Source organism: Heliconius melpomene, chromosome 8, assembly GCF_056956725.1.
Source record: "Heliconius melpomene rosina isolate 202511_hmr_F chromosome 8, ASM5695672v1, whole genome shotgun sequence".
Lineage (NCBI taxonomy): Eukaryota > Metazoa > Arthropoda > Insecta > Lepidoptera > Nymphalidae > Heliconius > Heliconius melpomene.
Window position 1 is genome coordinate 10,206,256 of NC_140396.1, and position 21,309 is coordinate 10,227,564.

The 21,309-nt window shown below is 35.3% G+C and overlaps 2 protein-coding genes and 1 pseudogene across 2 annotated transcripts; 2 read left to right on the forward strand and 1 right to left on the reverse strand.

Moving 5' to 3' along the window:
* Positions 1–1,144: 1,144 nt before the first annotated feature.
* LOC146537092 (E3 SUMO-protein ligase ZBED1-like) lies at positions 1,145–4,291 on the reverse strand. Its single transcript, XM_085189559.1, has one exon. The coding sequence runs from the start codon at positions 2,186–2,188 to the stop codon at positions 1,376–1,378; it is 813 nt and encodes a 270-aa protein (XP_085045685.1). The 5' UTR covers positions 2,189–4,291; the 3' UTR covers positions 1,145–1,375.
* Positions 4,292–7,493: 3,202 nt separating this feature from the next.
* Positions 7,494–8,608, forward strand: LOC146537093 (uncharacterized; annotated as a pseudogene).
* On the forward strand, positions 8,608–13,834 carry LOC146537094 (uncharacterized). Its single transcript, XM_085189475.1, has 2 exons — positions 8,608–9,290; positions 13,131–13,834. The coding sequence occupies exons 1-2, from the start codon at positions 8,869–8,871 to the stop codon at positions 13,306–13,308; spliced, it is 600 nt and encodes a 199-aa protein (XP_085045601.1). The 5' UTR covers positions 8,608–8,868; the 3' UTR covers positions 13,309–13,834.
* The last annotated feature ends 7,475 nt before the right edge of the window (positions 13,835–21,309 follow it).

Below are 21,309 nucleotides of genomic sequence, written 5' to 3' on the forward strand. Positions count from 1 at the left end.
ATCAATATTGTCACGAAAAAAATTAAAAAATCTAGTAAATGTCAGATTCATACAGCAGATTCCTTCAGTCTTAAAAATGTAAGGTAATAAATAGAAAAAAAATATAATTGTTACAATTACTGAGTATCAAGTATATTGATCCATGTTTTCTTATCATTATTTGTTTGTTCATAATAGTTTCAGTTATTTTCTGCATAACTCAACGGATCTAAACTTAAAATCTTTGTTTAAACAATGAATAAATTTATAAATAATGTTAACGTAACGATAATGATACTGTAACAAATATTAGCCTCTTAAAAACAATAAGAAAGAGTCCTGATCAAACTAAACAATATCTATTCATTAATGAATGGCCAACAATTATATCGAAAAAAAAATAATTAAGTTTTCTTCGTCATTTTCAAAAAACTCTTTGTGTCTTAATCAGATCTTTAAGTAAGGGATCATGTCTCAAATTTGTAGAAATAGAACATAGGTCTTGTCTTAAGCTGTAGCGAGTAGTAAAGAAAGACCCAAGTGTGTAAATAAAGATGTATTTTTAATCCACCAAAATGGATTGGTTGAACTTTTGATCCATATTTACAACAGTAATTTTCAGAGAATAATAATAATAGTAAAGTCGCAGGGACGCTTGTGGCGAGCTGTTGGTGAGTGGCGACCCCACGGACCTGAGTCCTCCAGAGAGGAATTGTAATCTATCCCCTCGAAGCATTACGCCGCTTTGTGGGGGCCCATCTAGTGGGAGGCGAGTCACCGTCCACCAACCATTAAATTTGAGACTATTGTAAAGGCGGATGTCCAGTAGTCTTATCCAATACCCAGTCCATTCAAATTCTATTCCATAGTCCTAATTTAGATTTCCATATTTTCCATAGTTCCTACGCGTTAACCACCGACCATCTCTGGGCAATTACCTGTGGTTGCCCAGCGATGGATCCAGGCTGATGCGTCACAGTAAAACATTTGTATATTCTCTTAAAGACCTCTACGTGTTGGACCTGTGTCCCCACGCAAGCCTTCCAAAGGACCGGGTTCTTTTGAACCCGTGATAGGCATGGGCGTTATCGTTTTTCGATAACGTTTATGTAACCGATATATGGTTTTCATAACGATATCAAAAACGGTTTTCAGATATCGATATTGATAATACAGTTTACAAACGTTAAATCATTTTTAACGATATAAAATGAAGGCAAATTGACATTAAACGCTGGTTGCGTTTTTTAAAAGTATTATGAATTTAAAGTAAATCACCAAGTATACAGAGAGATGAGAGAGAAAGTAGTTATATAAGAATTTAATATTATATATTTAAAAATGTACATATTTACAATAATTATACATGCTTACAATAGATACTATTTACATTATTTTAATATTTAGGCAGATTAGCGTTTAGAAAAGCCAGTTGTTCAACTTTTTTTGCTTTCAGGCGACATCTTCTATCATTTATTATGAGCCCTGTTTTAGAAAACAGCCGTTCACAAGGCACTGAAGTCGCAACAATATTGCACTTTGTTTTAAACAAAAACGATAAATTTGGGTATATAACTTTATGGTCCCTCCACCATTGCGAGGGGTTAGTCCATTTGCCTTCGCTGTTTTTGTGAGGCAGCATCTCGTCGTCTAAGTACATTTGAAGTTCTCTAATAGCCCTCGCGTGGGCATTGCCTTGCGGCTTGTTTTTGCGAAGAAAGTCGTCTAACTTACTCCACGCGCTATCTTTTGTAAAATTTGTCGTGTTTTCTTCAATTGATGTGGGTTCTCTTGGTTGATTTTGATCCAGGAGGCCCATAATTAATAAATGAACATGTTTTTTGAGGTCAGATACTGCCTGCTCATTTTTAAAACACAGTAGTTTAAACCTAGGGTCTAGCAGCGTACAAACACCAAATGTTTTGCAATGTTCGACCCCAGAAAATCGTTCTCTTAAACCCTTCTGCAAAGATGTGCAAATTTCTACAACTACAGGATTAAAGAGCTTATACTCCTCTTTATCTAAAAAATCTTCGCATATTGCCCTCAAACAATTTGTTACAACAATGACCATGCTTCCAGTTAAATAATTATCCCCACTTACCGAAGAAGTAATTTCTTCAAATGGTTGTAAAATTGTACATATTTCACTAATTATTTGCCATTCTACTGTGCTTATATCAGGCCAAGTTCTATCAATTAATGCCATACAATGTTTTAACGCCTCTTTTAATACCGAAAAAAAATACCGAATTCCAGCGTGTAGGTATATTTTGAATTAGCCTCTTGGGCTCACCACAGTCCGCCATGTTCTTAATTTGATAGCTAAGAAGCATATCAGTGGCATTAATACTTCTTTTAAAATAGGTTACAATACTTTTTATTTTTTCTAATAACTCTTCAATTGTTTTTAATGCACTGGTTACTATTAAATTCAGAGTATGCGCATAGCAACCATAATGCTTCCAACCTAATTTTGTTTCTATAGCCTTAACAATATTGCGAGCGTTATCAGAAATGGCAAAATTAATTTTATGAGTTATATTCCATTCTTCCATTATTGTTTTTAAAACTTTGGACAAATTTGTGCTTGTATGGCTGTCATTTAAGTTTTTACATTCTAATAAAATTTGTTGTGGCTCAAAATCTGCATCGATATAATGAGCAGTTACACCGATGTAGCTCTCCGTTTGCGAAGATGTCCAACAGTCCGTTGTCAAACATATCGAAAGCGCGTCTCGAGATATAATTTGTTTCGTTTTATTTAATGTCTCCGTATATAGCGCTGGTATCATAGTAGAAGAAATAGTTTTTCTAGAAGGCAGCGTATATCCGGGTATATTTTTGACAAATTTTTGGAATCCTTTATCTTCTTTTCTTAACTATTCTAAAAGGTTGATAATCGCTTATAAATAAATCTAATAAATCTCTATCTACACGTTTTTTTTCATCAGGAGTTAATTTTTTTATAGTATAGGCCTGCATTGTCCTTTGTTTCTTACGTTGAGGCTGAGGCTCCATTAATTGTTGTTTATTAACTTCTACGACCACAGCACTGGTTGAAGCAACCGCTATATCAATTGAACCTTGTTCTACAAATTCGACATTCTCTGTATTTTTTTTTGCTAAATAAATAGCAGCATGGGATCTTTTCAAATGCGTGCTCAAATTACCGGTTGTTGATTTAAAAGAATATTTTTGATTGCAATATTTACATACAGCCAGGTTATCAGCATTGTCTTTTTTATCAAAATGGGTCCATATCTCACGCACTTTACGCGACATTTTTAAGAAAAAAATGATGTCTATATACACTAATATATTTAAGCTATACACTAACACTAATTAACTTTAAACTATATAGAAATTGTTGTTAAAAAAAAGTATATAGACACACTGAAATGCACAATTTTTAAGGAAACCTCGTCCGCAATACGTATCGCAAAGGACTAAATACAATACTAAACTATTTCTAAAATATTAAAAATTTGAAAATAAATTTCAAATAAGCATTTGTCACTTAAAAACAAACGTTTAGAATTTAAAAGTCGAATCCACTCAAGTGTGAAAATAATATGAATATTTTAACGAAATTTCAACCTTATTCCCATTATATAGAAGTTCTTTTTTGTAACGTAAAGTAATAATATCTTATAGATGCAAGTTATCGGATATTCGCTTCATTTCTTTTACACTCGTGAGAAACATATAGTTAGAAAGAGAGGTAGTTACTTAGTTCGTGTTATGCGAAGTTTTCGTTTTTACGTTTTCGTTGCGATAGCTGCTGTGTGTGATTTTAAGTTTTAATACGCATCGGATAGTAGACAAGTTTCTATGATAACGGTTTTTTAGAAACAGATATCGATATGGTATGGTTTCGGCATCGTATCGGTTACAAGTTACGTTTTGTTATATCGAACTCATCCCTAACCCGTGAATCTTAAAAGAGAAACATAATAATAATAATATTTATTAAAATAATATTTTATACATAACAATAGCAACTTTAATCGGTAATAACTGCAGAAATATTAACTGTGTCGCAGTTATTAGCTCCCGCCTCGCTGCCGGTGAAGCTAATATGTAAATCATTTGCTGGTGATGATGATCAATGTCGATCAATGTTTTGTTTTATAGATATAATGGCACATTATTAGTTAATAATAGCATCTTGTTTAGCTCTACTTGTCTCACGTCTTCGTTTTTTCTTCTCTTCATTGCTTTAGTGCACCCCAGATCTATTTGAATAGGGCAATGTGGCTTGAACAATGTAAAAAAGCTAGCTAAGCTAAGATTTCGTTATTTAAGGTAACAGAAAATATGTCAACAGAAAAGATTTTCCAATCGAAAATCAGCAATGGTCTTTAGTTTTCAAGGATAGAGAAATGGCAAGTGAGATTTTAAAAATACTCCTTTATATCTATTGTGCCTATATAATAAAATACATGAATAAAATACACGATTCTTTTTATTGGAGTATAAAAATACACATCCGTCATGCGTAATGGGTGTAAGCAAATTATAGCTGTCTATTATTACTAAATTAAAAGATTTTATATTTAAGGTAACTTTAGTAGAAATTTTTTAAATGCAGATTTTTTGGACCACAGAAAAGAGTCAGATACGTGTAACAGCCAGTTTATTAGAAATTATAGTAAAAAGGCTGAAGCACATTTTGGAAATTATCATTAAAAAATCAAGTATATTCTACGCTGAAAATATGTGTGATTTTGATGACACGGGCGTAATAACTTAAATTACAAATTTTTGAAACTATGAACTACGAATCTGAACAGCCCACAGAAGGGGGCAAATGATGGAATTTGAATTTTTTTCTTTACATTTTTTTTAAATTTTGATGTGTAGATTATCCACTTATCATAAGGGGGTAGGCATAGTTAAATTTAGAATGAAAAATCGTTCTATTTTCTTTTATTTGTTATGGCTATTGTTATATAACACTCATATGAGTATGACCCATATATATAATTTGTTAAATCAAATTAATCGAATAAATATTTTAAAAATATCAATATTTCAAATTATTTATTAAAGAAACGCACGTTTCTAAAAAAAGTTAAAAAGTTCAGCGTCACTTTGTGTCATACACAAACTGGTGCAGTAAGCAACATTTATTGTCGTCGCGCTCTACATAGAGATAAAAATTGCAGTATAACTATAAATTTGTGACGTATTTCGCTGATATATAAGATCCAGGTAGGTAATGGTTCGGGGCTGCCGCAGTGACTCACTCATTGTTACGAGTCGCAGGTCGCAGGTCAACTATGCCCCTCCGTTCCGGTGCAGTCTGCAAGGCAGTGATCGATACTCTCATTCTTGTTAGTGGAATGGCCAAGATTACTTTAAATCTAGTTAGGTGTTGGAAATAATTTTCCTACTCGGGGGATAGGAATAAATTGGCGTTAATAAATATTTTCTATATTATTATTTATTATTATAGAGTTAACAATATTGAGAAATTATTTGAAATCTTTATTGGGCACTTTCTTAAAATTAAATAAACTGTAAAAATCTACTTCATGTTTTAATAAAATAATACAACCCTAACCTAAAAATGAACAATAACATTTAATCGGCCCCCCATATCTAATTCTAGAACAGACCGCAATCAATCTAATGCGATAACTCATCTAATATAATTCTATTCACTCTTGCCCCCGAGACTTCGCAAACATTTGTCGAAGAGCAACAAGTGAGCCCACTTCACCCACTTGTTGTGAACCCAAAATTAATGTATCACTTTCAAAAACTATTGTGTTTTAATCGCGCCAGACTGCCGCGAGCGAGCGCCCTAAAATATACTTGTGTACACTTTTTATGGCGTCAGCTGCGCAAGTGTATTGTCTGTGCTTTGACACAAATAGGATTAAATTGTTTTTTAATCTGTTTCATTGCGCATCTATTTGCGCCATACGGCGTGCGCGCGGTTTTGGCGGGAAGCTAATAATAGTGTATATGTTGTAAATGTTTCATTATTATTATAGCTATTATGTAGTTTTTGTAATTGTTTAGATTTTGAAATAATCGATGTAGAATTTTATATGTTATTTAGTTATGATTAACGTGAAAATAATATCTACCTACAAGTAAGTGCAAAGAAATACTTATATTTAAATAAAGTTTAAAACAAAAAAAATAGCTCGTTGAATGTTTTGAGTTCGTAATAAACATGCAGATAAAACTAATGTGACAGATAACAATACATAATGAATATACTAAACCACATCACTATAAACAAGCAGATCTATGTCTATTAAAATCTTTATTTATAATGTGCGTATCGCGGCGGCGCGGCGGCGGCGTACGGGGGAGGGACACGAGCACAACAGACGCGATCAATCGGCCCCAATCCCCTCGTAAGTTAATCTTTCTATTCATTACACGTTATTGTATTTAATGGTGCGGACTGCGGCCATCCACCGTGAAATCGCATCTAACGCTTCTCTCGTAAATTCGATTACGAAGTGTGCAGTGCGGCTGTGGAGCATCGCTTCACGCTACCGTTAGATATCGAGATGCGATGGCGAGAACTCGACACTCGTGACCGATGCAGTCGTTTACATTTTCAACTGTATCGTAACTCTTTTACTTACAATGCTAAGAACAGCACTACTGAGTATTTAGTGGCTGAGCTTGCTCTATGCTAACAAGCTACATATACAACGCATTCCTATGTTTAGATTGTTGTACCTTATAACTAATTAGCTGTTCTAATTAGCGACTGAAGTGGTGGAAGATAAATGTAAGCTTAGGTTTCATTTGGTTATGTTATTTTGTAGGTAATATTTTTTATGCAGGGGCAGTGCTTCAGATATCAATTCAATATTTATTCTCCAAAAAAGAGCCGTAAGATATATTTATAATCTAAGAGCTCGAGATTCTCTGCGAGATGTTTTCAAAGATGCAGGTATTATTACAGTTGCTTCCCAATTTCTATACTATAATATTCTCTTTGTTCGACAAAATATACATTGTCATAGAAAAAATAGCGACAGTCATACGATAGAAACGAGAAATAAAGATAAGCTTGTTACACCAAGTTTTCGCCTCCAGAAAGTTAATAAATCCTTTATGGGTCTGAGTATACGTGTATATAATAAAATTCCGCAGTGTATTCTTAATTTGCCACTTCCAAAATTTAAAATATCTGTAAAAAAAATTCTAACAAGTAAAGCTTATTACACTGTTCAAGAATATTTAGAGGATAAGCATGTATGGAATTAATGTCTATTGAATGTCAGGCAGGACAGCTGCCAGCTAATGTAATAGTAAAATATACCATTGACTTTAAAAAGAGCAACTGTTGAGTTTCTTGCCGGCTCTTCTCAGCAGAACTGCCTTCCGAACCGGTGGTAGCTTTTTGTTGACATGTACATTCGACGATTCAAAAGTGCTTATAAAGTTTATTTGAATAAATAATATTTTGAATTTGAATTTGAATTTGAATTTATTTTATCTAATTTCCATTCATACAAAAGTGAATCCAGTTTTCCGGTTCCGGTTACGACAGCGTAAACATCGTTACAGTGCAACTCCCCAATTAATCGTATTTTTTAATATTAAAGTACCACTTCGAAGCCGTTATTATCACAATCTAATAAATATAAGTGTCAAGAAGATCTGGAGATAATAGACTTGGTTTTTCATACGAGAATTATTCTAAATACAAAGTGTGAATGTGAAACGAACAATAGTGAGGTTATCTTAAGTGACAATCAAAAGGAAGTTTATATTGAAACTGACATTGACTTATCAGTGCTACCAGTGACAAATTAAAATTGTCTTTAACTTTTTATTTGTTCTGTTTAAATTTAACCTACCGTCTTCCGTAATATTTAAATATACAAAACAATATTTGGTAGAAATGGATGAACAATTTCAACTTTTATTCGATAAAATGAAAATTGAACTCTCGAAGCAAACAATATCGATAACAGAGTCTATAACGAATACTATTATAGAAAAGATGGAAGAAAAATTACAGCCGATTGTTATGGAAAATCAAAAACTAAAAGCAAATGTAAAAAAGTTAGAAGAAGAAGTAGAACAACTGAAAAGGGAGAAGAAAAATAATAATTTGGTTTTGTTTGGTGTAAAAGAAGAGGAAAAATCATTCACTCAGCTACTAGAAAAAATAAAGAAGATTTTCAAAGAAGATTTAGATATTAACATAGAAGAATGGGAGATTAACAAAATGTTCAGACTTGGTAAAATAAACAAGGAGAATAAAAACCTCGACCAATCCTTCTGTCCTTAGTATCAGAAATGAAAAAAGGTGAAATTATGAAGAATAAAAAGAATTTAAAAGACATGTATATTAAGGATGATTTTTCTAAAGAGACATTGGAGAAAAGGAAAGAACTAGTACCAAAACTGGAGGAAGAGAGGAGGAAGGGGAATATTGCATACCTAAAATATGACAAACTTATTATAAAAGAAAACAAGGACAAGCGTAAGAGACAACTGTCTTCATCGCCCCAGACCAACGCACAACCTAAGAAACAGCAGACATGGACGCAGAAGGACAACAGAGCTAACGCTATTGATATCATGAGAAGTAGATCTAATTCTCTTTCTAACTATACAACTAACAAAAACCAATAGCAATTAACGAGCCGGAAAACTAAACAAAATATCAAGAAAGAAAATGAAAATACAACGAAACAAAACTCTCCCCCAAGCCGACTGGTCCTCGTGGGGGAAAATGACCTAAACCCTCTAAGCAAAAAAATCAAACGAAAAAGAAACACAAATTCAGATGTATATATCGCAACTCTAAATGCGAGATCTCTACGAACAGATGAAAAACTCATAGAACTAGAACTGGCGTTAGATAATATCAAGTGGGATATAATTGGAATAAGCGAAATGAGACGCCTTGGTGAAGGGATTCAAAATCATAATGGTAAATTTCTTCTACACTACATGGGCGAAACACCTGGGCTGTATGGAGTTGGCTTTCTTGTTAAGAACAACTTGGCTAGCAGAATAGAAGTAATAAGAGGAATTAATGAAAGAATAGCACTCCTCAGTATTAAACTACCTTTAAATCATGGAAAAGAAGAAACATGGACTATCATCCAAGCGTATGCCCCAACTGAAACAAATAAAAAAGAAGATACCATAAAAACTGAACATTTTTACAAAGACTTACAATCAACAGTACAAATTTCTAGCAAAAATCTTATTGTAATGGGAGATTTTAATGCCCAAATAGGGACCTGCAACATAGGAGAAGAATATACAATAGGCAAACATGGATATGGTCAAAGAAGCGACAACGGACAACGGTTAGTAACCTTTGCAATGGAAAACAAACTGAGCATTTTAAACAGCTTTTACAATGCAATTTAAAATCCAGAAAATGGACATGGATATCTCCTCTGAAATTGACTTTATATTAACCAATAACAAAAAAGCATTTAAAGATGTGAATACTGTAAACAAAGAAGGTCATATTTACCTGAAAATTCGCTGATTGTGTTGAAACGAGAACTCATTCTTGATCGACAGAACGCAACTCTATACATATTTTTTGTGTGAAATATATGATCCACAATGTGGGGGGGCATCGTTACTTTGAGTAAAACAGAGTACGCCGGTCGCTAGTTCATCACAATTTTCCGATAAAAACCCATTTTAAGGCACACATAAACTACAGTCTATAGCGCCGCGATCACGAGACAGCCGCTTTACCGTTGGAGGTCACAAGTTCAAACCTATTCACTTGACTCGAGAACTTTATATTTCCTTAGCGTTTAGATGTCTTTTCAGACGACAGGAACATGCACTTAATTAAGAAGAAAACGGAAATCTTTAAATGTATTGAACTAGAAATAGTAGGCATGCATCTAGAACATTTTGCTTTTTATGTTTTCTATGGCTGTATACATCAAAGTAAGTAGAGAGTTAAATCACTTCATTTTTCACTTTTCACCCACTTTCGAGACTCAACGCTGCGCTTTGTGTTATCACCACAACCAGGAAATGAAAATAATTAATTCTCTCGAGTGATCATCAAAGCCAGAACAGTCGCGTATACACTCACTGTGCCACTGCGCTACAATGGAAAGATTATTTAATTTCTAAACTGATATTTTGGCCATCAGTTATTTTTATTATTCATACATAGAACTATTTAAAATAAAGAGGAGTGTTGCGTGTCGAGTAGCGGTCAAAATAATTCACAACTTAATCAGATCCTAGTAACTAGCAGTTTGAAACTAAGCACCGTGCACCTTACGAGCAGCACAGGCAGGCACGGCCGGCAGTGCGGCCGATAGGGTTCCTCAGTAATGCTCTATATTATTGAATAGAAACGTACAAGTTTTAAGATTCTATAATTGTGAAATACTATTTGATTTTCTATTTAAAAAACCAAACAAGGTTTCATACAAAATCGAATAAATTGTTTAGAACGTAGCTTAGATACCTATCCTTTAAAATAACATAATGTTAACTAATTACTAGGGGATATAAAGTATAATAATATACCTACTTTATATTGTATATTATTTTCTAAGTTCATATGCGAGGTGATATTTCGATTCTTAACATGTACCTACCTGCTTAGGGACAAAATCGTTAAAAGGTTTTTATATGCTTAAAAATATATTAATTATGGAATTTATTGTAGTATCTAATATAAGTTACAATACTACTTCAGTCCAATTACATAAACACGAACACTGGCAGTCAGGCACTTACCAGATACCAGGTGCTCCCTTGATTAACGGGCAAAGATCGTCAGCAATAACTCGTCGTTCGGCGCAGTCACGATATTCGTTACCCCGAGCGGCAAGTACCGGGGACCGATAGGTGTGAAATGGAAGTACAAGGGGTATTGCTGCAGTAGGTAGGTACAGCCTGCAGCCGGTATCCTGCAGTCCTCTGATGCACCCATACTACATACGTTTTCATGTCACACGCGAGCTCGCTGACCCGCAGTCGAGCTTATGAATGTTACACTTAGCGAAGTGAATATAATGAGGAAACGAATACAAAACGTATAGGAACTTTACTGTTAATGAATGCGAGAGACCTACGAGTTTATAACAGACTAGAAAACATAGAATAAAATTCATATTATGGCTAATTTATAAAAAATGGCATAATTCCGTCTTTTTGAATTCGATTAATGAATGATATGTTTTTGATATTTAACGTACTTAGCATTTGTCTTGAGAGTAAACATTTTCTTCAAATTCACTCAATTTAAATTCAATATGAATGTGCAGTGCATACTTATTGCATTCTAAATGATGAAACATTTTAGCAAAGGTGTTTACCGTTACGGTGTACTCGTATGAGGAAACAGCCTAGCTAATCCCACATCCACGATCGCTTAGAAACATTACTCGCTTATTACGGGTCCTATCTCCGTAATACGTTGGAAGTGGAGACGTGACCGCGGTGCTGGCGCATTATCTCGCATCCTTCGGAGGTCTCTTAAAAACTTCATTTAAATATCGTTAGAGCGATTGTTTAATATTAATTCGTATACGAAGGGAGCGTGCATCTGATCTTTAGAGGGAGCAATAAAAATTCTTATCTCTGTTTACTTGTTTAGTAAACGGTGAGTTCCCATAGAGCGGTGGAGCCCTGGGGCCGCTCGGTGCACGGCGGCAGGACGCGGTGGTCCACGCTTCGAATAATATATGGGCTTTTCTAATTATGTTAATTATCAGGACTCTTAAGCTTCATATAATTGGGTCATATCACAACTAGTAGAGTCCTTGTGTAATCGGAAATGGCTTTATTCATCGTCGGCCGAGACGCGCCTCATTCGTTTTAAAATTATCAATAACGAATAATGAACTGTCAATGGGAAATTTATTTTGTCGTCTTGTGACTTACTTAGATATATTACAAAAGTGATGTTATGGTAATATAGCATTTGTTTAAGTACTGTGTCTATTTGTGCATTCATTTTGTTATTTATTTCGGGGAATTGCAATTATACATTTTAGGAAACTTATTAAAAAAATATCCAAAGATTTTCTATTTTTCACAAATATCCTATTATTTATATCTGAACAAAGATAACGTCAAGACGGGAATCTAAATATGCAAAATAGTACTAAAAAACTACTGAAGCCCCTTTGATACTATAAAAGTTTACATGGAGCTTTTGATCTGTATCTACACTTATCTATATATATAAAAGGACTTGTCCTCACTGACTGAGGTAAGACGCGCGCACAGCCTTAACCACTGATGGTAGAAATGTTAAATTTGGACAAAAGTTTACTTTCGTAATCTGGACATCCACTAAGAAGGGATTTTGAAAAATTTTAACCCTAAAGGGGTGAAATAGGGGTTCAAAGTTTGTATGGAAAAAAATTAAAATCGGCTCCGATTTTTATAAAATTTGATATTTAGACTCTTAAAAATATTTAATTGAACGTATGTTTCATGGTTTTCTAGAATTCACCCCCTAAGGGTGCAAATAAGGGGTTGAAAGTTTATATGGAAAAATCTTTAAATCACCACCGGTTTTTATAAAATTTGAAATTTAGACTCTTAAAAATATTTCATTGAACACATGTTTCATGGGTTATTAGAATTCACCCGTAAATACGCAAGCGAAGCTGCGCGCGTCCGCTAGTCTGCATATAAATGCTGTCTGTCGTTGTTCTCACAATATCTATTATCAGCTTCAATTAAGGGAGCTCTCTTAAGGATACAGAATTTAGTGACTCCCATATAATGAAGACTGTCCGCGTTGTAATTGAAACTTTGAGTGGAGATACGGCGTATGACATTCACATACCCCCGACCCTGCCGCCTGTATCTGTATGCTAATCTAACCAACAGACAGGTTGACAGACCTGCAGGGTTGTCAAGTTTTATATTGATTTGGATTATTTTAAAGTAAAAGCCTACTAAAACTAGCGAATCGAACCTAGAAAATTATAAATTCTATTCTAATATATAGAACCATTCCTTCGCTTCTCCACTTTACGCGAATTCAAAAATTAGCAAATTAAAAGATAATCTCAATGGCTAACTAACTGTAAACTAATCAAGAAAAAAATACATATAAGTAAATAAACACACCAAATTACATAAATATTTAAAAAATAGTAAGCTGTAACATCTTGCAATGGTATTTTACTTCTTGTTTCAAGTGAGCAGCCCTATCCAGGTGAGAGTAACAAGGGAGGAGGTAAAGAGGTTCATGCGCAGGATTCGCCCACGCGACAAGGAAGCCGGTACGATTTGATTGGTATTTTTATAGCCCCATCCCGATGCTTAGTCCTCCAGCTTTGTGAGGCCGCGCCGCGCCGGTCGACCATCTCGGGTTAACTTGGTTCCTATTAATTATGATTTATAGATAGTGATACCGGATTTCGTCCTGAATGTATCGATTTCTATAAATTAGTGTTTTTTATATTACAAGTAAGTAAAAAAAATATGTGAAGATAATTGTAACGTAATTTTATATTGAAATCGAAATCAAAGCATTTTTTATTAATTTTAATGACTTTTGCAGGCACTTTTAAATCGTCGCATGAATATAAAACTCGTATCGTTCGTTTCTTGTGTATAACTTTACATGTTGCTATGGTTTTAAATAATAAACATTGACGACAGAAATAAAGTTGAAAAGTCTTAATAACTTTAGTATGGCAGCAAAATATTTGTAAAAGATTTTGTTTTAGAGCTTATGTGTCTTGGTAATGTCTAAATTTGTGCGAAATAATGACGATGTCCAGTCTCTTCTTGGAATATCCAAGGATATCACTAGGGTGCCTATTATCTCTGTTTAACAATCTCTGCTATAATTTACCTGCTGGTTACATAATATACCCAAAAGTATATTATTATAAAAAGATGTACAATGTTTAAAAACAAACAATACTGTTTTATTTTCTAATTAAATGTATAACATATTATAAATAAAAAATATAAGTGTATTGTATTTATAATAATGATAAATAGAGAAGAAAAACAATATATTATCATTAGAATTTTTATATTATACTCAATTTATCAAACAATATTTGTAATGGGAACTTAATTTATTATTTATTTAAAAGTCACTATAATTATATCTAAAATATTATGGACGTTTATCATCTCCGTAAGTGGTTATCTATATGTTTGTATGTCCACATTGCATGACTTGTGATCGTAACTCGAGAACTAAACAGCGAGGCTAAAAGCTTGTATTGGAAAGCTTAGAGTCGTGCGTTGTGCTTTCAATACCTAAATAGAGCACTACTATAGGGAGGGAGGAGGCGGAGGTGAGGACGGCGGGCCGTGACAGATTGCTCGCGAATCTCTTTGTTTCGCATACCATAGCTTTGTCAAATTGGGGATAACATTAAAACTGTTTAAATTCTAGGAACTATCTTGAGTCCGTCGTGCCGCAGCAGGACAGCTTCTTGCTGTAAAACAGATAGTTTCGAGTTTGATTCCGACTCGGGGATAACAAAAGACACAGCGGCTTTAAGTTTAAATTTGGGGGGTGCCTGTCATTTGTTGGATTAGTATTTATTTAATTGTTTATTTGGCGTTATTAGTGGCTATTGCACTGTACACAACGTAAACGCGTCTACTTAAGTACCTACAACACAACAAGACGTGAAACTGGGTCATTTTCAAAAAGAAAAGACATCTCAAATATATGGATTATCTAAAAAATATTAAAAAATTGACTTCTAATAATAATGAACGATCATTAGCGTTATTTAATATTTGTTCATATTACGTCTGTGAAATATTGTCACCTAACAAAGTACTTACGCTATATTATACAGGTATTTGTAATGGTTCAACGATTAGGTAATAAGAAATTTATAATTTATAGCCTGTTAAATATATAATCTTTAAGTCACATTAATATTGTAGCTGGTGTGTAACAGCTACCGACGCCCGTGTCGCACAAAGCTTACATACACTATATTCATCACATCATTACAAGGGCTTATACCCGACACGGGAATCGAACTTCAGACCTTCGATGATTAGGGAACTTTATGGGCTCCTTTATCGTTAATGATAGGTATAAAATAGTGGCCATTAAAGGTAACGGCAGGTGTTCGCGCCGCCGTGCCGCCTTATAAATCTAGCGATTGTGTAGCGTCCGTGCGTTGACGTCCCAATTTACTGTACATATATTTATTTTTGGGAATGTCATGTAATCTGATTACAACTCGTTGGAGCTAACGATGCAGAGACAAATGACGCTCGTTCAGGCGCTGCAGTGTTGTCGCCTTGTAAGGGATGTTGGACTAATGTGAGAATTATATTATTACATAATGAGCCATGCGGTTGATCTCTACGGCGAGAGCACACAGGTATAAGTGCATAGGACAAGTGTTTGACTAAACTATAATTTTAGAATATAAGGAATTAATTAGTGCTCAACTTTTGAGTTTTCCTAACTGTATTAGGAAGATATGTCAAAGGACTACGTTATTTCTGTTGAAAATGTATATTTCTAGAAAGTTCTATTTTAACAATTTCAAAGAAGAGGATAATGTATTAGCATTTATTTACTAAACCAAACCACGCAATGTGGTCATCCCAGCAGGTCAGGACAGAAGTAAGCAAAGTGGAAAGCTTCATATATTACATCGGCGGCGCGTGACGGCGGACCGCGCGCTGTCACGAAGCTGCCGCGGTCGTGCAACCACCACGCCAAGCCTCAATAGCCCCATCAGGCCCCACCAGGCCCCGCCAGCCCCCGCCAGGCTTCATCAGGCCTCCTATGACAATACCATCCTTTGTAGTACAGGTAATTTACTATCTATTGTCTAGAAATGAAAACAAAGCTTTTTTTTTCTCAATTAGAATTTAAGAGTCTAGCAAAGTTTCATTTTACAATAAGTTAGGTGTTTACAGTGATATTGCCGGTAGTTTCTTGCCGGCTCTTCACAGCAGAACTGCCTTCCGAACCGATGGTAGCTTTTTGTTCATATGTTCATTCGACGATTCAAAAGTGCTTATTATAAGTTTATTTGAATAAAGAATATTTTGAATTTGAATTTGAATTGACAAGTATCTGAATAGGCACAATGGGTGCGGGTTGTGTCACCTGCCACCTGCCACCTGCCACACGGACAGTGGAGGATGGAGTGAACTTGGAAGTTGTATAGAGATACAATAATATAAAGATATTAGCTCACTGTAATAACAAAGTTCACCATATTTCAATTGTTTACTGAGCGTTAGCACTTTAGTTCGTGATGCGATACAGACGCGGACTCGTGACCGGCGGTGGTACCTAGCAGTACCTAGCAGTACGCCGCCAGCTATACTACTTATATACTGAAGGGATCTATCCATTCATTTGCTTTCGATATTAAGTATGAAGTAACAGTAACAAGGGAATGGGAGAGGCGGCGGTCACTGGCGTGAGGCGCGCTCGTTTGTCCGCGCAGATTTATAGGCGATGCGTCGTCGATAGTGCGCCCGGCAGCCCAGCCATACGCTATCAACATTGTAGTGTTTCTTTACGAAACTGTAATATCACTAACGAAAACTATGGATTGTTAAAAATTATAGGATATATAATATCCCAATAGATAATTGATCCCGCCATGGCGTAGATTCACCGAAAAATAAGTTAGTTTTTTTTCATTAGAAATACTTCTGTTTATTAATCTATTTATAAATTTACAATATGACTTAAACTTTTTAGCTTATATTATGCAATTAATTTTATTTGCTCTGTATTACAAAATACAAAGGTGCTCGTAAGATATCTATAAACATAAATGAGAGTAAACTAGTTCCCTAAATAATTAGATGCCCCATAAGTGGATCGTTCGTCTGTACCCTATGGTCTGTGGGTACGTCGGTGTACGCGCTAATGGGCTGTATAAGTGTTTTGAATGCTATAGATTTATCTCGACTAATTTACTGCGACGCGGACGACAGCCGCGGCTCGAGGCGCGGGACGCGGGGCGCGCGGCTCGCGGGTGAGAATTAGATCATATTGCTGCCTCCTTTCTATCATTTCCTATATGTACCTAGTCAAATTAAGATATAGAGTAGGTATAAACAATTGCGAAACAAAACGTGACGTTCAGTTCCGACACTCATCACCTAATGTACGGTGCGGACTACGTATGGTGCAATATCGTCGTGATGATTAATATTTGTAATTTGAATATAATATTATCACTAGTCGTTAATTTAGCCTCGCTCATAGCCGGGTGGGGAGGAGGAACCTGGGAACCTTGTGTTAAGACACTCCGCTATCATTAAGATACTTTGGTTCCTTACTATTCTCCAAATTCTCGAGGCATTGCGTGTTGAGTGATGGAACGAGGAAAAAAATATTTCGTTTTGAATAGAAATCGGTTATCAACCTGTCGTTACAGTCTCACGCTTGTCCCCTGGCCTCATCTACGAGTATACGTTCTACGCAATATCAATTGAAAACGTTCAATAATTATAAACGCGATATCAAACAAGTGATCCAATTAAACTACCTTGCTGCTTTATAAATAAGACAAGTACAGTTCAATAATCAAACTGTCGCTGTCCTTGCAGTAGGCACCTACCTGATACCTACCCGATACCTACCTACCGCTTGTTAGCGATCAGTTCTATGAGATCATTATTAATTGTTAGTGTGATTTACGACTTCTCTAAATGGAAGTCATTAGGGAAATTGATGTTTTATGAGATTATAATCAGGAAGATGAGTCGTTGTAGGTTGTTTTAACAAGCTGCTTTTTTCTTCTTGTTATTAAGTATTAATTTTACTATTCTTAAGTTTTTTTAGCTAAGGGAGGCGGAGACAATCTGGGAATCTAGGGAAAGAAACTCCATTTTTTAATAGGACACTTCCGCTCCCTATTTTCCAGCATCCTTGTACCGGAGTGGTGGAATACAACGCCGAGCTTTGCCTAACCTGTGGAAAATCGAAATATTAAATATATAATTTTCCAGAGTGGGAATCGAACAACAACTGTCGCGTTTCAGTCGCTTTCTTGTGGTATTGCACCACCACGACGACCTTATTGTTCTTAATTGAAGTCTCATATTGTTACTAGGAAACATTGATACAATAAATACTGTGTGATTTAAAATGACGTATAATACTATATATTAAGTAGTAAACAATACTATTATATATAAGGCAACACCTATTCAAACATAAAAAATTAAATGTTTTGTATCAAAATGAACATTTGTTAGTATCGCACGTCGACGAGGTACGCATCTCATGGTTCATCATGAATATGAACGTCAGTCTGATGTTCTCAAATAGCTTCTATCGTATCTATTATCGTGACACGAACTTTAATTAAACGAATTGACCGACAAAAACTGAACGTGATCGCCATAATTTAATTATACGCTTCATTTTCTAATTCCGATTGGTTTCATTGACTGAGGCTGGGAGTTTTTTGCAGCATCCGTCTGATCATTGCTCTCTTCTCGACGAGATGAGGCTTAGATGTAGGTACCTAGGAGAGGTGAGAGGTGTATCTAAGACACGGGCTGCGAGGCGGCGCGCGGCGCGTTGACCTCTGTAGAATGTAATTGGCCAATTATGATCCGCACTAGTTGTAAGTCGCCGCCTCGCCTCCTCGCCTCCTCGCCTCCTCGTCTGTAAACATTGATGTGAACTGATCTGTTACATATTTAATGACGGTAAAGATCGCTTCTCCTTTTTTGTATGAGATAAGTGATTGGGTCTACAAATGATATGTTAGAACAAACAACTTTAGTGTGTTGGAAATAACTTCATTTTTATCATAAATTCAACATCAATTTTATATCACATATAAAATCATGAACAAATATATAAAATTAAAAATAAAAACCAACTTTCTTTACTACTATTGTTATCACATTCTGCAGATTCTGAGATGAAACAACATTTATTCTAAGAAAGGAAATATTATCAAAGCACGACAGTTCAATAAATATAATGTAGTTATAGGATAGGCAGTAGATGTACAGGCACCAGGCGGCGGCGAGGCGGCGGTGAGGCGGCGCGAGCTCGTGAGGTGTTAGACTGGCGATGGATAACGCCGTATTGTATTTATAGAGTGATCTCCTGATCTCCGGCCAGATGCACTGTTACCGTTACTGCACTAGCACTGCTAGATACTATTTATTAAAGGTAAAATCGTGAATGTCTCGCAGTTAACACCTTATCCGTATTTTCAATTTAATCGCTCCTATAGCCAACGAGATCTCGAAACATGGGGAGAAATATTTATTTAAAGATTACTCCCATTTATTTCGTATCTTTCTTTGTATTGAGACGTTGATATAAAGATTTATTTATAATTAAATAAAATTATATTTTTACTACTCCTACCAGAAGTTTCACTCATTAGTATTTAATGTCGATTGCGTTTGCAGTCAATTCGTGCCAGTACAGTTGTGCAGTGCATCACGGAAGTAGATATATATCAGATGCTATCACCGTGAGGAGTAGGAGCTGCCGTGATGAGGCGTGGCCTCGTGGGGGCAGGTCCAGGAGAACAGGAGGTGGGCGTGGCTGCGAGCCATTGGTGCGCGCTGAAACAATGCGAACAATAGCTGAAACGTGATGCCTCGCGCCGTCACCGCAACCGCCGCCGTAAGGTTAATAATATTATGAGTTAAATAAGCTTTTTGTATGTTTGTAATGTAAGATCTTAGGTATGGTTGTTATGAAGGCTTATTATACGCATGGTTCTTAAAAGAGACCTTATCTTAATTAAATATGGCGGATACTTTTGTGGTATGACGTATACGTATGTAAGTACAAAAAATATGCTGTAAAACCACATCTCGATTCAGATTTTATTTAAAAGTATTTTAACGGCAAACCATATAAATAAGTTAAGTTAAATCACTATTTAAGTGGTGAAACGGTTGAAGCGTCGTGGCGCAGAGGCAGAGGCGTCCAAATGTATTCGATTTCCATTCCAAGAAATATTTAATATTAAATGTTCATTTTCTCGCTCTGGTAACAAGACCATGCGTGGCGTTGACTTCCTCCACTCAACTCTCAGTGCCTCCAGTATTCGGGGGAAAGTAGGAAACGGTGTGCCTTACCACTAGGTTCCCAGGTTCCCTCTGCATGTGAAAAGGATCCTTTTGATGACCATACTAGTGTAAAAATACAATAAAAACATTATTATTAACCTACTTAAATCATATTATACAGTTCATAGCGAATTTAATCCAAATATAACTCGGTAATACTATAAACATTGAGCAAAGTATCATATTTTCCTCATTGTTATTTATATAGAGGTTTCCTTCGTAAAGTAATGTATGAGCGACATTTAATGCCCGCTCTGCGCCTGCGCCTGCGCCTGCGCCGGTGCGAGTCACGGTGGCGTGAGACCGACCGGTGTACTGCACCAGTGTACTGCACCAGTGTACTGCAATCGATACTCAAATAATAGCCACTCTACATTTCATAAAGAACACTGCTTTATAAGTGCGGAATGTTGTAATGTTTTGTTTTTAATCTTCGACAGTGAATGAAATTGGAGCTATAAGGATTAGTAAGGATTATTTTGATTTTTATTTTTGAAAAATAAGCTATATCTTTTATATACCTACTTAAAATATGTAGCTGAATGTGTAAAGGTTTTGTGCAAATCTTACTAGTGTTCTGATATTATTTATAATCAAGTCTTGATCGAAGTGAAAGAATTATAGCTTTTTGTGCGACCAAATAGCGGTCCGCCGTTATGCCAAAATGTTAATAAATAACTGACATTTTCATGACAGCTTGCAGTCTATCAATCATCAGGGTCTATATTTTTGCTATTCGACATCTCAACTCAAGTTCGTTGGTTTCATGAAGAAATAATATAAAGAATCTAAAAAAAAAACATGCACAAATTATTTAAAAGCAATAATTCGTTATTTTGCATTGTACGTATTACTGTAGACCACATTATAAGATTTAAGGCCACTGTCGCTGCAACATTGATAGTAGTTACATTAAGCTACGCTAATGAGAAAGATTATAAGTATTTAAACGTTTTTAATTTTTCGCTTCCCTCAGGGAATGTTTGTTCAAGCAGCAGGAAACTCAGGAACTACTGATTCCTTTTAAAAATCAGTTTTTTTTTGTTGCATAGCCTCTTTATGAACAACACCCAATTCTTTGTTATTTTCAAATGGAAACGGAAACTACCCCCATAGGACCATCTTAAAAGTTTCTATTTTTCCGAACATTTTATCTGTAAAGTATCTTTAGACTTTCTCTTATATATGCCATTGCACGAGATTTATACGCGCTCAAGTGAAATAGAGGTACCCGCCGTCGACGTCGACGCCGCCAATCACCTCAAACGTGCCTTTAATTTTGAAGGAACAGAAGGCTGT